This window comes from Podarcis pityusensis (assembly GCF_964106645.2).
Source record: "Podarcis pityusensis genome assembly, chromosome: 6".
Lineage (NCBI taxonomy): Eukaryota > Metazoa > Chordata > Lepidosauria > Squamata > Lacertidae > Podarcis > Podarcis pityusensis.
Genome location: NC_138030.1, coordinates 41,568 through 59,366, shown reverse-complemented (window position 1 = coordinate 59,366; position 17,799 = coordinate 41,568). Strand labels below are relative to the sequence as shown.

Sequence of the window (17,799 nt, the reverse complement as noted above, 5' to 3'; positions counted from 1 at the left end):
TTAGCCTCCATGGTTTTCTCCAACATTCTTTTAAAGCCCATTTCTGACTTTTGGGGGAGCGAGTTCCATCGCTTGACTTTGGGCTGCGTGAAGAAGGACTTTAGATTATTTGTCCTGAATCTCCCAACAATCAGCTTCATTGGACGGATGCCCCTGTATTCCAGGGTCACGAGAGAGGGAGAAAAACTTTCCTCTTTCCACTTTCTCCATGCCTGGGCGTAGCCAAGGAGAGCCCCCCCCCCCCATTCCTCAAATATTATTGAAAAGCATTACCCGAGGTTCTCCCCCCCCCAGCAGAAGCCTGCCCTCCCCATCAAAAGCCTGGCTATGCCCATGTCTCCATGCCATGCATAATTTTATAAACTTCTGTCCTGTCGCCTCTTACTTGAATGTTCTTTAAACTAAAAAATCCCTATGCGGAGCTGGCGAAACTAACAGCAAAATCAAGAAAGCAACATGAGGAACTAGTCATGAAGAATGGAAGCCCTTTTGGAAATATCTGAAAAAAATAAGCAGATGAAATCGCGAGCAGGATTTGAAATATGAGCAGCGATTGACGATTGATAATATACGAAATACGTTTTAGCAGAAATTTTATTAGAATGCGTTATGTAAATGGGATGGGATTAAGAACAGCATGGAGGGAACGGCGGGAAGTCAAAGTTTAAAGAGAAATGTAAAACAAATTTGGAATCTTGAATATATGTATACTGTATAAAGTTTAATTTAAAAAACTGACTTCAAAAAACTAAAAAGTCCCAGACGCTACCTTTCTTCATAGGGAAGCCTTCTCCTCCACTTTATCATTTTGGTGGCCCTTTTCTGACCATTTTCCAACTATGCAATACAGTATCCTTTCTGAGGTAAGCCGACCGGCACTACACACAGCATTCCAGAAGCGGTGGCACCATATATTGGTACAAGGACATGATAGCAGCAGTTTTATTTTATTTTATTTTATTTTCACTAAGTTCTTCACCTTCCAGAGACGTACAAACACAACATAAACCGCAGAATCAATAGCAGTTATGGGGCTTCTCCCCCCATGCAGGGAACAGGGAAGGGGCTGGCGAGAGACGCGGCTTGTAGTTTTTCCCCAGCCGGAGACGCCGGAGGGCGGGGGGAGGAAGTGGGTCCGAGGCGAACCTTCCCGGAATGTGCCTGGAGGGGTTGAGGTTGCGCAAGGGGGCCTAGAGTTGCCGGGTAGCAGCAGCAGCAGCAGCAGCAGCCGCCGCAGCCGCAGCCGCAGGGCAGGGCAGGGCAGGGCAGGCAGGCGGATAGAGACCCACATGGAGGTCCTGGAGGTAGGAGGCAGTGGGACTGGGGGCGTCGGTTGCTTGGCTGTGAGCCAAGGTGAGGCAAGGAGACGGCGGCAGGACTCGTTTGGCCCCGACGGCAGGACTCCTGGGTCCCGTGGGGAGGAAGGAGTCAACTCTGCTCCTGGGGCTTGGGGGAGGGCGGCGGAGACGGCTTTCTAGGAAGCGAGAACCTCCGGGAGGGTCATCAGCACCCTGGACAGCCGGGAGTGGGGAAGAAAGGCAGTCCCACCCCGTCGACGGCCAGCGCTCCCTCCCACCTGCCCACCTCTCGCCCCCTCCCCGCCTCCTTTCCAAGGGGCTCAGCCATAGCCCCAGGGAGGAAAAGCTCCACCAGCCTGTGAGCCCCGAGAGAGAGAGAGAGAGAGAGAGAGAGAGAGAGAGAGAGAGAGAGCGTCCTCTGCAGGAAGAAGACCACGGCCTCCCCCCCCCCCCGTCTCAACTGGGCGAAATGCGGAGATGTCAGGATTTGAGGCTTCCTTTAAGTAGGGACAATCTAGGACAGAAGAGCCGCCAACCAGATACCCCAAAAGAAAACCTGCAAGCCGGATTCAGGCACAAGAGCATTCTCCTCTCTTGCGCTTTCCGGGAACTGGTATTCGGAAGCATTATTGCCTCAAGCTATTTAGGTAGAACATAGCCATCATGGCCAAGCAGCCATTGATAGAGCATCTCCAAGCACCGCAGAATCCTAAGAAAGGGGTTCAGGTTAAAAAGGAGAGTCAAGATTGTCAAATATTTCGAAAGGCTTGGAAGTTATCTAAAATTGGGGGGGGGGGGGGGGAGGAGAGCCAAGAACCAGGCAAAGCGGGGCTGAAAAACGATAAACAAAGAGCCATCTAAAAGAGGGAAAAGTAGGTTGCAGCAGGCAAAATTTCAGGGCACCATCACCCCAGTGCACTACAAAAACAAAAGGAAAGAGCACTTTCTGCTGGCTCCCCGCAGCTGAAGGTTTTTCCAGATTGACGGCTACATTAGACAGACAGGGGACAAGAGGCGGTTGCTCTCTGGGTGGCTCCTTGCTTCGGAGCTGCTCAGTAGACAGTAGCTATAGGGTGGGTGGGAGAAGTGTTAGCCTAGGAGAGGGAGAAACACGCGGTAGCTGCGGAACAAGCACCGCGAACAGGGCGCCGAGTGCATGTTTGGCCTTTTCAATGTGTTGAGGGAGTGGGAGATTCTTGGTTTGTTTTTGTTCTAATTTTTATTATGTATTTTGTGTTTTTTTATATTTCATTTTTATTTTGTGAACCGCCCGGAGCAATACGGATGAAGGGTGAATAAATAAATAAATAAATAAATAAGCGGTTTTCTTTCGTTTTTTTCCAGCGGCCGCCGAAGAACCTCTCAGTGCCGCTTTCTGGTGGCTCCGCGTGGAACAGCAGCAACAGCACCTCCGGCTGCTTGGAGAGCGCCGACTTCCAGTACCTGCTCTTCCCCGTGGTCTACAGCCTGGTCTTCGCCTTGGGCCTGGTGGGGAACCTCTTCGTTCTGGGCTACTTCTTCCGCACCAAGTCCGCCACGGAGCCCGCCAACGTCTTTCTGGTGAACCTGGCCGCCATCGACCTGCTCTTCGTGCTAACGCTGCCCTTCCGCATTGCCTACCACGCGCTGCGCAACGACTGGGTCTTCGGCGAGGCGCTGTGCAAGGTCACCGGCTGCCTCTTCTTCGCCAACCTGTACGGCAGCTCCCTCTTCCTGGCCTGCATCTGCCTGGAGCGCTACGTGGCCGTTGTGCACCCGCTGCGCCACCTCCGGCTCCGGCAGCTGCGCTACCGGGTGGCGGCCGCCGTCGGGGTGTGGGCGGTGCTAGTCGCCGCCGTCCTGTACCTGGCGCTCCGCGGCCCGCTGACCAGCCGCTTCCCCGACGGCCGCACCGCTTGCCTGGAGAACTTCTCCTCGAGCTCCTGGCGGGGGCGCATCTCCTCCGTCAGCCTCTTCGCCGCTGCCGTGGGCTTCCTGCTGCCGCTCTTCCTCATCGGCATCTGCTACCCGCTCATTGCCTGGCGGCTGCTGGCCACTCCGGGGATGCAGCCCGGCTCACGAGCGGTGCGGCGCAAGGCGCTGCGCACGGTGCTGGTGGTGCTGGGCGTCTTCCTGGTCTGCTTCGCGCCGTATCACCTGGTGCAAGTGGTGCACACGTTGGGTCGCGCCGGCGTGCTGGGCGGCTGCCCGCTCATTCGCGCCACCTACGTGGCCCGCCGGCTCACCATGGCCCTCACCAGCCTCAACGCCTGCCTCGACCCGCTCGTCTACTACTTCGCCGCCGAGCGCTTTGCCTGGCAGCCCGGCTGGTGGAAATGCTGCTGCTGCTGCCGCCAGCTAGAAACCGCCCAGCCGTCCCTGCTGAGACTTCGCGGGCTTGTGGCCAGTAAGCAGGGATCCTCCTCGTGTGGAGAAAGTTGCGCTCCCGGCACTGCGCAGTGAGCTCTCCAGCAGATCGCTGATCGTCGGAGGTGCGCGCGCCTGCCTCCTCGGGCATTCTGGCTGCGCATTCGTGTGAGCGAAGGAGTTCCTCAGCCTTAGACAAGCAGCCTTAGACAAGCGTCCAGCATATTGATTTTTTTTAAAATGATATTGTCAGGGGTTCAGGAGCAGAGGCAAGGGCAAGGGAGGAAACAGAGAGCGAGGGAGAGGAGGCAGAAGAAAAGATGAGTGATGACGACGACCCGAGATCTCCGAGTCTTTCCAGTGAATCAGAAGATTCACAGAAAGGAGCACCAGTGGCCAGGGCAAGGGGGGAGCCTAGGGGGACACCCCAGGAAGATAGAGCCAGAGGGGACTCAGAGGGGAGCAGTTGGAAATCAGGACCAGCGTCACCGCCAGAGAGCAGGGAAGAGGAAGGGCGCCAGGGATCAAGCGCTGGCAGCTCACAACAGGGGGGAGGGCACGAGTCAGGAGTGGCCACACCTCCATCGGGGAGCGAAGAAACGGTCAGACGGAAGGTGGAAGGTTGGGCGCGCGTGCCAAGTTCAAATGCACAGGAAGGTGGCGCAGTAGGCAGCCCGGAAAGGGAGCCAGGTCCTAAAGCCCGCCGAAAGGAGGGAGAAGAGTCAGGGGGGTCAGCGTCAGCGTCAGAGGAATCCCGGAAGGAAGAGACCCCGGGGGGCAGAGGGACCCAGAGAAGAACAGTCAGGCGGAAAAGGTGGAGCAAGGCTAGGATATTAAGTTGGTGTACAAAGGGCGGAGACTCAGATGGGGCTTCGCCGATCTAACCATGAGACGTAGAGTTGCACGCAGCAGCTTGAGAATGGAAACTGTAACTCAATAAAGACTTTTATTTAATGATCGCTGGCTAGCGTGATCCTCTGTGAGCTAGGATCTGGAAGCAGCTCTGACAGATATTTATTGAAAAAAGAGTTTTTTAAAAAAATTACACAAAAGAAAAAACAAGACAGAAAAAGAAAAAGAAAAAAATTAAACCATCATTCTCCAATTCTCCACTTTCAATACCTTCTTTCCTTGACCTCCTCCTCCTCCCTTTTCCTGTATCCTGTTTTATAATAATCACAGCAAATCCTTTCCATAATTCATAGTATTCTGTCATCACATTACCTTGATCTATTTTCATCTTATCTTATAGAAAACCTTAAAGTTAAAAACTTAAATCTTAATTTTTACCAACTTCTCCTAAACCATAACATTCTTACCTAATTCTTTAGACATTTTTATAAGAGCCAAATAATTTCATTTCAACATTTTCCTAACATTCATCAATTTTATAAGACAGTCCTAATGATAAAAATAAAAGAAAAAAGCAATCCAGTCTTCATCCAACGTCCCTTCCTCCTGGTCCCGGGTTTTGTCAGTCCTTTTTATCCTATTAATCTAGCACATTAACCTGGCAATCTTATATCCGAGGCCCTCAAGTCTCTTCCATGTCCCTTCCGTAACTCTTCTTTATATTTCCCTTTTATTCGTGGGAACTCCAGCTTGGTAGTGTTTTTGACCCTTTTCAGCAAGACAATCCCTTTTCCATAGTCCAGGATAGGCTCGATGTAGTATTTACAAACATGCTCCAGATTCCCTTCAAAATTGAGAGCCCCCACAGCTCCAAACATCTGACGGCCCCGTTCCAGACTTGAAAAGTCCAAATCTCCCTGTAAAGGGGGGTCTATCCAACCCCCCATTTCCAAACCAAACCAGATTTTATCTTTCCAAGTCTGGTTTTTTCCAAGTTCATTTATCAAATCCAAAAGTTTATATTCCTGCTGAGCCGCAGCTCCCTCCGTCTCTGGCACCCAAGATTCAGCAAGGTCCTCTTCTTTCAGTTGTTCTGTCATGGCACGCTCCTGTTTTGATTCCTGGGTGGGCTCCATATAGTTTCCCACTACCTGTTCAAAGGTTCTGGCCGCATTAGTCATGAAATCCGTCTTCTGACTTAACTGATCCAATAGGGCATTTATTTTACAGAAAGCACCCAACAGTGCTTCTGAAGACATTGTCCTACAAGGTCACAAATCCTTTCCCACAGTTGTAATCAGTGGCAGCTGCAAGTTCCCAGGAATTAGTTACAATTTCACAGTTCCCCTCTAGGGGGAAAAACTTCTGGTTGTTCTTTTTCTTGAAAGCAATAGCAAGAAAGTTTCTTTTTTAAGATATTTTGTCCATATTTGTTCTTTTAAAAGACGAAAGGAAACAATGGAGTCACAATGTTTCTCTTCTTTTAACTATCTGTCAAAGACATTTGTTTCTGGTCAATGAGCTTCAAACGTCAATTCTGACACCCCGCTCCAGGGTCAGGACGGTGGAAAATTACTTTGCTTTAGATTCACTTCTGCAGGTTTAAACAGCTCAGAAAAGGTCCCCCTTCTTCTCCTGCTACCGAAGGGGGGTTCAGCCATTTTAAATGATGAAAGTCGATCCTTTAAAAGTGATTTTTAAGGCTCTAGTTTGCGTTGTCTTTGCTTTGTTCTGACTACGAGGAAACGGAAGGGTGACTTCCTGTTTAAACCTTCCCGTTTCAGTACCAAATTAGGGTTAATTTTTAAGTCCAAATTCCTTTTTATTTCACCAGTTCTTATTTGAAGTCCAAATATTCAATGTTCCAGTACTCACGGTTGGTTGTTTTAAATGCCAAATTGTCCCAGGAAAAAGGCAGCGCTCTCCGGCAACGACTATGCGGCTTCGCTCCGCAGAAAAAGCAATTGACTCACAGCACTGCGCCACTTCCCCCTCTTCACTTCGGAGCCCGTTTGTGGGTTCCTTTGTGGGTTGGGGGGCGCTAAGGGTGCCCGCCGAGTCCCACGGTCACAGGCTTCATCCGCCTGTGATTTCCAGAAGGGTCCCCGCTACACCGCAGCGGAAAAGACCCGTTTCATGCGGAGCTAGTCCCTTCAATTCAGAGGGAGTCCGCCATTGCCGGTGGCGCCACCCCGGAAGTCTCGCGTCCAGCATATTGAGGACCAGTTAAACTGCCCTGGAGGAGGTTCCTTCACCCTCTTCACGTTAAAGTGCTCATTTACACACCCACAGCCCGTTCGTCGCAAGGACCGTTTAAGAGATGGGAATTTGGAAGGCAGAGAGAGAGAGACTTCCCCTCCCTTGAAGGGGTTTCTAGAGCTGCTGCTGCTGCGGGTGTTGGGGCTTCGCACCTCTGTTGGGGACCTCTTCTGAAGTCTTTGTGGCAGGCAGACTTTAACAAGGCGCAGGTACTCCCTGCTTTCTACACACCCATTAGAGCAAAGGTAGGCCACAGCCAGGCAGAAGAAGGGGAAGAGAGCATCTTTTGCACGCAGAGGGGCCCAGCTTCAATTCCTGACGTCTCCAGGAAGGGTTGAGAGAGACTGTAGGCTGAAATCTGGAGTGCTGCTGCCAGTCAGTGCAGAGAGCAATGAGCCAGATGGTCTGTCTCCAAATAAGGCAACCTTCTATCTTGCTAATGGATCGAAAAAAGGAGGAGTGCTGTATGGGCCTATGTACCCCTTTGCCTCACACCTTCCTCAGCATCTGAGGCAACCATTCTGCACACACACACACACACACACACACACACATGTTATGTCTGAATGGCCAAGTTTCCCAGGGAACATCCCAGCAGCCCTCATTGCCACTTGTCTGTGAGTGCAGGGGTAATAAGTGGAAGACAGAGCCTCATCTTGGCCAGCAAAGTGGGTGGGTGCTTCTAGGGAACAGTGTTAGTGTCAGAGTAATGCAGTTCAGGCAAGACACAGTATTCACATATTGCAAAGAAGATGGGGAGAGGGTTACAACATACAATATAGGTTGCTATAGGCATTGATTCTCTTGCTCCTGCCCAAATCTCTGTTTTTATTCTAGAGCCTTTCCATCACAATAACAAAACAACAACTAGCTAAACGACAAAATATGTTAAATAACTTTATTTTGCTGGGGGGGGGGCAGAGTAAGTGACAACACATTCTACTGAGCGTGGAACATGTTGGTCTGGGAATCCCAAACCTGAAACTGTATTACAAGGCATTTTGGTTGAGACATGTTATACAGATCATTAGAAATGCAAAAGACCTTCCTTTGAGTTCAGCTTGATTCACCATCAAGGCATTATTGCTTCCGAACCCATCAAGGTCATTGATGGGGGGAAATGGAATGCAGGCCTATCCCTGGCTCCCTTCCAAAATTGTATTGTCCAGATAAATACAAACAACGTGACAGATGGACTACCAATAGTCTAAGGTACATAAAATATTTATTTGCTAGAGGAAGACCCACAAGAACCCTACAGGTGTGGGATAAATGGCAATATATTCCTATCATTTGGTTTCAGCATTGCATTGGAGGGTCTGCAGTTCTGTAATGACTAGGCTGCACATGTGGTGGGACTGCCCATCAGCAAAATAATTTTGGGAAACATTTCCCAAGAGTTGGGGAAACTACCACCTCCCCCCCCCCTTTTTTTGTTCTTGTTAGATCTTTAACCTAATAAATCATAACAAGCTAGCATTATAATTTGGTGATGGAAGCTGGTTGGGGGCAAGACACTCCTAAAATGTCTAAATTTAGTAAAGGGTTAGCATTTAAGCAAACCCCCATAATTCCTGAATTTAGTAAATTGCCTAGGGGATAAGTCATTTAAGAAACAAAGACAGAGTGATGGCCCATCAATGAAAACAATCAACCAGGGAAGCCCTGCCCTGAGTTCTGGGTATTTACATGGGCATAGCCAAGATCACTGACCAATCATGTTGGTTCTGCCCCCCCCACCCCGAAGAAAAATCCTGCCCTCCCCTGCTTTCTTCAGATGATGTGTGGTTGGCAGACATCATCAGAAGTATTAAGAATTGGTTGCACCTGTGAGGGTATTGGCGGCGAGCCTTTTGGCTCGGGTGGTGGTTAGACATTGGAATATGTGTGCTGTGTTGGAGTATTGGGTATGTGCCATCATCTACCTCTCCTCTTCTGGGTATTCCATTAAGGATGCCCTGTTAGTGGCTAGGGCCATGGCACGACCCCTGGTGACATCATGGGGGAGCTTCCAGTTGTATTTGCATCAACAAGCTCCTCCCATTGGTTGTTAACCCTGATATGACTCCTGGCTGTGTGGGGTGGAGTCTTGCATTGCTGTTTCATCCAATGCCTAAGCCAATACTACTCACATGCTGTAACCAATAAAAGTTGTGGCCTAATTTCGCCCATTAACCTAAAATAACGTGTCTGTGTGTCTTATTATAATCCTATGTGGGTGGAGGGTCCTCGACTCACAACACTGTCCAACCATCTCACCCTCTGTCATCCCCTTCTCTTTGTGCCCTCAGTCTTTCCCAACATCAGGGTCTTTCTCAGGGAGTCTTCTCTTCTCATGAGGGGGCCAAAGTATTGGAGCCTCAGCTTCAGGATCTGTCCTTCCAGTGAGCACTCAGGGCTCATTTCCTTCAGAATGGATAGGTTCTTTGCCTATGGTAAAGGTAAAGGTACCCCTGCCCGTACGGGCCAGTCGTGTCCGACTCTAGGGTTGTGCGCTCATCTCACTTAAGAGGCCGGGAGCCAGCGCTGTCCGAAGACACTTCCAGGTCACGTGGCCAGCGTGACGAAGCTGCGGCTGGCGAGCCAGCACCAGCGCCGCACACAGAAACGCCGTTTACCTTCCTGCCGAAGCGGTACCTATTTATCTACTTGCACTTAGGGGTGCTTTCGAACTGCTAGGTGGGCAGGAGCTGGGACCGAATGATGGGAGCTCACCCCGCCGCGGGGATTTGAACTGCCGACCTTACGATCGGCAAGTCCTAGGCACTGAGGTTTTACCCACAGTGCCACCCGTGTCCCTCAGTTGCCTATGGTAGCAGAAGACAATTCCAGAATTGGGAGGGGGAAGTTTCCAGGATTACATTGGGAAATGATGTAAACCAGAGCTTTTCAACCTTTTTGATTCCATGGCTCCCTTGACCAACTACACTCTGTCTGCTGCACCCCTGTGGGGCTTAGGAGCTCATTTTGGTTACCCCTTACCTGCAGAGCTGGCAGCCTCTCACCTTTTTCTAACACCCTGCCTTGTGGAGTGTTCCCTCAGTCTCCTCTCCGCTCTCCTTGGGAATCCTCTGGGCAGCTGCAGCTGCTGCCCCTGGTCCTTGATCTGCCCCCCACTCTGCCCCAAAGAGAGGTGCCTCCTCACACTGCCCACAGGGGCTTGAGAAGCACCCCTTTGCCAGTCACAGAGGCAGCATTTGCCTGGGGAGCCTGCTGCCAGGGCTGCTGCAACAAACAGCTGTGCAAGCCTTTGGGAGGCAGAGATGTAAGAGGGCATCAGAGAAGGAAAGGAAGGAAAGAGGGACTGAGGCCAGAGTAGCCCACAGCACCCCTGAGCACCATTCAAGGCACCCCAGGGTGCCATGGCACACTGGTTGAAAACCACTGAAGTAAGCTAACAGGAAAAAAGATTAAGTTTTGCAAGCTTGATGGGTGGTGGTGGTGGTCAGAATATAATGCGGGCCAGATCAAAATGTGGATGGGGAGGAAAGCCCTCTTCATTTTGCATGGCAATGCAGTGGAGAAGCTGAGGGAGAATGCTATGTGACAGGCTGTAGAAAGAGACAGAGCATGGCTTATTTCTGTCTTGCATAGAAGGCTGCTGATCCTATGGGAATAATAATAATAATAATAATAATAATAATAATAATAATAATAATTTATTATTTATACCCAACCTATCTGGCTGCCTTCAGATGTCTTTTAAAAATAGGATAGCTGCTTATTTCCTTGACATCTGATGGGAGGGCATTCCACAGGATAGGCGTCACTACCAAGAAGGCCCTCTGTCTGGTTCCCTGTAACCTCACGTCTCGCAATGAGGGACCCGCCAGAAGGCCTTTGGCGCTGGAGCTCAGTGTCCAGGCTGAATGATGGGGGTGGAGATGCTCCTTCAGGTATACAGGACTGAGGCCGTATAGGGCTTTAAAGGTCAGCACCAACACTTTGAATTGTGCTCGGAAATGTTATGAGATCTGTCAGGGAACTGCCATCGGAGCTAGAGGCGGAGGGAAGGCTCCAGAGGGATGCAGGAGAGGGTCCCAGTAGGGAGAGAGGCAGCCCATCTGCTGGGGAAGGAAATCAGCGTAACACCAGTGGAGAAGGGGGGCAGATGGGGGAATCGGAGAGGAAGCTCCAAGACTCCTCTCCTGAGACCAGCGGAGAGAGTACGGGTACTCCGCTGCCCACACCCTCCCTGCGCAGAAGACTTCCGCGCAGGGAGAGTAGGAGGAGACTTGGCGTCAAACAACTTTTATGCTGGAAAAGGTTCAAGAAACGCCCACTGACGGATTCTGCCAGCGACTGAGACAGTCACGATGCTGGAGGCTGTTCAGTCAGAAAGGGTTTAACCAGGTAACCTCACCAGCAGTGGCGGCAACATACACACGAGCAACCCCTAAATCCATTACAGCAATCCGTCAGTCACCGATGTTGCTTGTGCGCAGCTCCAGAGAGGCAGCACCATGAGCCAGACCAGAGGAGCCGGAGAGACGGAGCAAGCAGCGGCAGTGCAAGGTCTGGTAGAGAGAAACCGAGACCTGGAACAGCATGTAGCTCTCCTGATGGCGCTGCTGGACGAAAGACGAGCTCAGGATGCTCAGGTCAGACCCACCCCCGTCGCAAGGAAGGTACCGGGGCTGGTACACAAGTTTGGGGGGGAAACCCCAGGTCTACAATGCGTTCCGAACAGAAATAGAGTACGCTTTGGAACTGCAGCATGATGACTTTGTTAACGATGAGCAAAGGGTAGCCTACATTGTGGGGCATCTGGAGGATGGGGCAAGAGAATGGATCAGGCCCCTTATGGCGACGCAAAATCATGCCTTGAAGGACCTTAAGAAATTCTTTCAGGCGATGGATGCGATGTATTCCAGTGAAGTCTAGCAAAGAGAACTGATGGGGTGCAAGCAGGGGAGCCAGTCAGTTAGAGACTACTGGTCGCGCTTTGCAATGTTGATCCACCGTCTCGGGTGGGATCTGGACTCTGAACCTATTCAAATGTTGTTTGAGGAGGGGTTGTCCCCCTCAACGGAGTATAAATCAATTTAACAATGGCTAAGGGTACTTCTGCTGACTCACGCCCTCCGACATTTTCTTAGACCGACATTTTCCTGGTTTGAGGAACGGAAATGAATTGCATAAGACTGACATAGACTGACATAGATTGAGAACGGAGTTGAAAATCGCAGAGAGGGAGCAACTCAAACAGCGACACCAGCTGGTGAGAAAAAACACTTTGCACTCTTTTGAAAAAGACGTTCCTCTAATAAGTCTTATAAGAACAATTACAGGGATTTTTACAAGATCTGCAACTAGTGAAGATCCCAAAGCACTGCATCATAATCTGCTGAAAGAGACAAGGTTTCATAAAATTTAATAGACCCTATACCCCATTATTGGAATAGCATTCCTGTTGCCTCTGGAAGAGTAACATCTAGAGAGAACTTAATAGCACATAATATTATTGCATTGTACATTATTAATTGAAAATACTCCCCAGCTCTTTTCTTATTATTTATATATACTTTTCGTATTTTCTTCCCCCTCTTTATTTCTCTACAAATTATAAATTGCATTATTATTATTACTTTCTCTTGCTTTATTTTTTTCTTACCCTCCCACTTTTTCTTTGTTTTCTTTTCCTTGTTTCTTTCTTTTGTAATTCTCTTTTTGGGGGTTTTTTGGTTTTTGTTTTGTTCACTTTGTCTCTCCATTTCATTTTTGTTGTTTTTCTTGTTGTGTTTTTGTGTGGTTTTTGACTTGTGTGGTTTTGTTTTGTGTGTTTTTTTGTTTCTTTTTGTGTGTGTGTTTGCTTTGCCTTTTGTTATCTATTGGTAGCTAACGCAGCTGATATTTGCATCAGATGTCATTAGCTTTGTTGCAAGGTGCTGATTAACTGAACCGCTAACCTGTTTAAAGATTTATATATATGATCTATCACCCTGAATGAGTAAGTGAACGCAAGGATTGCAACCATTTATTATATTTATTTATTTGATCTGATGAATTTGTGATATTGCTGTATTGATGCTTGGCTGTAATTAATTAGATAATTGTTCATAATCAATTTAAAATATATTTAGTGAAACTGGTGAATATAAAGAATTAGTGGATACATAGGCCGGAGATTATTATCAGACTGGTAAAATTGTCGTGATTCTACTAAGAAAGATTGAATTTAATTGACATTCATTAATTATCACATTGGAAATATTGTTACGATTGTATTAAGAAAGATTGAATTTAATTGATATCCAAGCTGTAAGACAGAAAGAAAGAGAACAAATTAACTAGTGAGCTAATTGAATTTCTTAGTGATGTATGGTAAAAAAACAACTGTGTCAGGTTCTGCGGCAGTTTCAGTCTCACAAACCAGGAGAACTTCTGTAATTGACATGGATCAACAACTAGATATGAGAGAATTAATTTTAAGTTTGAAGAAAGATATCCAAGTGTCAGAGTTGCTTCCAGATCCTAGCTCACAGAGGATCACGCTAGCCAGCGATCATTAAATAAAAGTCTTTATTGAGTTACAGTTTCCATTCTCAAGCTGCTGCGTGCAACCCTACGTCTAATGGTTAGATCAGCGAAGCTCCATCTGAGTCTCCGCCCCTTGTACACCAACTTAATATCCTAGCCTTGCTCCACCTTTTCCGCCTGACTGTTCTTCTCTGGGTCCCTCTGCCCCCCGGGGTCTCTTCCTTCCGGGATTCCTCTGACGCTGACGCTGACCCCCCTGACTCTTCTCCCTCCTTTCGGCGGGCTTTAGGACCTGGCTCCCTTTCCGGGCTGCCTACTGCGCCACTTTCCTGTGCATTTGAACTTGGCGCGCGCGCCCAACCTTCCACCTTCCGTCTGACCGTTTCTTCGCTCCCCGATGGAGGTGTGGCCACTCCTGACTCGTGCCCTCCCCCCTGTTGTGAGCTGCCAGCGCTTGATCCCTGGCGCCCTTCCTCTTCCCTGCTCTCTGGCGGTGACGCTGGTCCCGATTTCCAACTGCTCCCCTCTGAGTCCCCTCTGGCTCTATCTTCCTGGGGTGTCCCCCTAGGCTCCCCCCTTGCCCTGGCCACTGGTGCTCCTTTCTGTGAATCTTCTGATTCACTGGAAAGACTCGGAGATCTCGGGTCGTCGTCATCACTCATCTTTTCTTCTGCCTCCTCCCCCTCGCTCTCTGTTTCCTCCCTTGCCCTTGCCTCTGCTCCTGAACCCCTGACATCCATCCCCCCTCGAAGCCCCCTCTTCCCCCCTCCCCTCCTTCCGGTGCGGGATCTGGGTGCTGCCGTGTCAGGGGGACGAATGTCGGATACAGTTCGCTTCCCGTGGCGGGCCGCCATCCGAAGTCTTCCGGTTCTTCCTCCCTGCTCTCGTTGACGACGGTCACCTCCGCTTCCATCTCTGTGCCGCCGTGCTCGAAACCCGGGTCGTCCCCGAAAACGTCCATGTCCGTCTCTCCCTCGTTGCCTTCTGGAGACGTTGCTCGTCCTGGACCCTCCAGCCACCTTCTGCGGAACTGCTCCTCTGGTCGATCATCCCACCAATACGAGGGTTCTGAAGCAGATCCCGAGGGTGACCCCTCCGGGGAAAGGGCGTCTCGTGTCGGTTCCTCGTCCGAGTCGAACCCCCGGAACGTGCTGGCTGAAAGCGTGGGCGTGAAAAGCCAGTCGTCGAAAAAGTCTGCTGGCATTGGCCTATGTGGGAAGAGGGCATGAAACTCTTCTTTGAGCAGAGGTTCGTCTAAAGCGTAGCCCAGCACCCAGCTGTTGGCACTGGCCGGGGTGCCCTCCTTGGCGAGAAGGTATTCTACCCCCTCTTCCCCCCATCTGGAGTCCAAAATCTCCGTGACTTCGTTGATGCGCTCCTCCTGTGCCACTCCCCCTTGCCCGGTTCTCTCTCGGAGCGGACCCGGTGCCGTTCCTGGTTCCTGAAACCTGTGAGGTGCCTTGTAGGGAGTGAGCACCGATCTGTGGAACACCAGATGCATTCTGGAACCCTCCGGAAGAGCCAGCCTGAAAGCCACCGGGTTGACCTGTTCTTCGACTTGGTAGGGCCCCAGTTGTTTATGCCCTAGTTTCTTCTTCGCCAACGACCTGGCCGGCACTGCGTGGGCTGCTAACCAGACCCAGTCTCCCACATGGATCTCTTCGCCAACCCTTCTGTGTTTGTCCGCTTGTACCTTGTATGCGTGTTTAGCCAGCTCCAGGTGCCGCCGCAGCTGATCGTGGACCTCCTGCAACTCCGACGCGAACGCATCTGCTGTCTGCGGCTCCCCCTCCCCCATTCTTTCCAGTCCCGGGAAGGTTCTAGGGTGCCACCCGTTGTTGGCGAAGAACGGCGTGACCCCCGTGGACACGTGCTTCGTGTTGTTGTAGGCGAACTCGGCGAGAGGCAGGTAATCCACCCACGTCGCAGGCTGTTGATTCGCATAACATCTCAGGTACTGCTGCATGATGGCATTGACCCGCTCCGCTTGCCCGTTGGTCTGCGGGTGTCTAGCCGACGCCAGGTTGATCTTGACGTTCAGGAAGCCCATCAGCCTCTGCCAGAAGTTTGAGATGAACTGTCGCCCTCGGTCGGACAGAATAGACCGCGGCAGACCGTGAACCTTGAACACGTGGTCTATGAACAGTTTGGCGGTTTGTTCCGCCGTGGCCACCTTCGCACACGGAATGAAATGTGCCATCTTGGAGAACAAATCCACCACCACCAGCACAGCCGTCTTGCCCCTCGAGCTGGGCAGATCCGTGACAAAGTCCAGGGCCACTCTCTCCCATGGTTCGAACGGAGTTTGCAGCGGTTCCAGCAGTCCGGCCGGCGGTCTGTGCACTGGTTTGGACCTCTGGCAGGTGTCACACCTCGCCACGTAGTCCGCGACTTCCCCTCTCATTCCGGGCCACCAGAAGTCTCTGGCTACTAATTCCACCGTCTTCTCCTTGCCAAAGTGCCCGGCAGTGGGCGCGTCGTGCAGCTGCTGCAGTACCTTGGCGCGAAGTTCGTCTCCCGGCACGTAGATGGCCCCTTTACGGATGAGCAAACCATCTCGCAGCTGGAACTCGTCGGTCGCTGCCGTGCCCCTGTGCACCTCTGCCATCTTTGCTTGCGCGAAGGAGTCATCCTGCAACGCTCGTCGCACCGCATCCAGGTCAACTGTCGCCGTCGCGCACGCCCACACTGTCGGTGCGAAGATGTGCATGGCGGCCGCTGGCGTTGCCTCCTCCAGATACTGTGGCTTACGGGAGAGAGCATCCGCCATGATGTTGGTGTCCCCCGGGACATACTCTATTCGGAAGTCGAAATTCGCAAAGAACTCAGCCCAACGTATCTGCCTCTGGTTCAGGAACTGTGCCATGCGCCAGTGCTCTAGATTCTTGTGGTCCGTGCAGACCTGCACCGTGTGCTTGGCGCCGATCAGGAAGTGCCTCCACGCTTTGAACGCTGCATGAATGGCCAGCAACTCCCTGTCCCAGATGGTGTAGTTCTGTTCGGACTTGCTGAGCTTCCTTGAGTAAAACGCTCCCGGCCTCCAAACCCCCTGCGGGTCTTTCTGCAGCAGGACTGCTCCCACGGCTCTGTCCGAAGCGTCTGTCTCCACCCTCATCGGCCTGCTGGGGTTGACATGAAGCAGCTGCTCTTCCGACGCGAAGAGACGCTTGAGTGCCTGAAAGGACTGCTCCGCCTGCTCTGTCCAGATGAACTTCTTTTTCTTGGAGCTGAGCGTGTCCGTGATGGCCGCTGTCTGCATCGCAAAGCCTTTGATAAACTTGCGATAGAAGTTCGCGAAGCCGACAAACCGTTGGACCTCCTTCCGGTTGCGTGGGCTTTTCCAATCCAACACTGCTCGGACCTTGGCGCTGTCCATGGCGAGCCCTTTATCAGACAACTTGTAGCCCAGGAAATCCACCTCCGTCACGTCGAATTGGCACTTCTCCAGCTTGGCGTAAAGCCTATGTTGCTGTAGCCTGCTCAGCACTTCCTTGACGTGTCTGTCATGCTCCTGCTGCGATTCCGAAAAGATCAGGATGTCATCCAAGAAACAGACGCACGTCTTGTAGAGGAGCCCCGCCAACACGTGATGCATGAAAGCTTGAAAAACGTGGGAGCCATTTTGCAATCCAAAAGGTGCCCAGGGGCGTGAACATGGCTGTCTTCCACTCATCTCCTTCCCGCATGCGAATGAGGTTGTACGCCCCTCGCAGGTCCAACTTGGTGAACACTCTGCCCTTCCGTACCTTCGCGAGGAGGTCGTCGATTCGGGGCATGGGGAAGTCCGATGGCTTGGTCACACTGTTCAAGATGCGATAGTCCACTACAAGTCTTTTTTGGGGCGTGTCCCGCTTCTTAACAAAGAATACCGGACTGCCCCCCGCTGCCTTGGACTCTCGGATGAAACCGCGCTCCAAATTATGATCTATGAACTCTTTGAGTTCCTGCAGTTCGTCCTCAGACATGGAATACAGCTTCCCTTTGGGCAGCGCCGCCCCCGGCAGCAGGTCAATTTTGCAGTCATATGGTCTGTGGGGGGGTAGCCTGTCTGCCTCCTTCTCGCAGAAAACCTCCAAAAATTCTGCGTACTTGTGGGGAACCGCTTGCAGCGTGCCTAGCTGCCGCTGTGACTCCTCTTCCTCTCCTTCCTGCCTGGGCACGATGCAGTGTTCAGCGCAAAAGGAAGAGCCGAAGGTCAGCTGCCTCTGGTACCAAGCCAGCGTCGGGCTGTGCTTGTCCAGCCAACTCATGCCCAATACAATGGGCGTGTCCGATAGTTGAGTGACATTGAAGCTGATGATTTCCCTGTGATTCCCAAGTCGCATCACCATTGGTGGCGTCTGCTTCACCACTTGCCCCCCTAGCAGCTCCCTGCCATCCACCGTGACAACCTGCAGGGGCAGCGTGGCAGGCAGCAACTGTATAGCGTGCCGGTCGACAAAGTCCTGCCCTATAAAGTCCGCATTGCTTCCGGAGTCAATGGTGATTGGCACGTCCATGGTGATTCCATTGGGCAGCTGGAGCGACGCGGTGAGCCTCACTACCGGTTTGGGCGGGAGGGGGT

The 17,799-nt window shown here is 51.3% G+C and overlaps 1 protein-coding gene across 1 annotated transcript; it reads left to right on the top strand.

Annotated features, from left to right (window-relative positions):
- Window positions 1–311: 311 nt before the first annotated feature.
- On the top strand, window positions 312–3,879 carry LOC308480457 (lysophosphatidic acid receptor 6-like). The gene is made up of 2 exons (XM_081011960.1): window positions 312–1,304; window positions 2,643–3,879. Exons 1-2 carry the CDS (start codon window positions 1,029–1,031, stop codon window positions 3,738–3,740), a joined length of 1,374 nt encoding a protein of 457 aa, XP_080868086.1. The 5' UTR covers window positions 312–1,028; the 3' UTR covers window positions 3,741–3,879.
- Window positions 3,880–17,799: the final 13,920 nt, after the last annotated feature.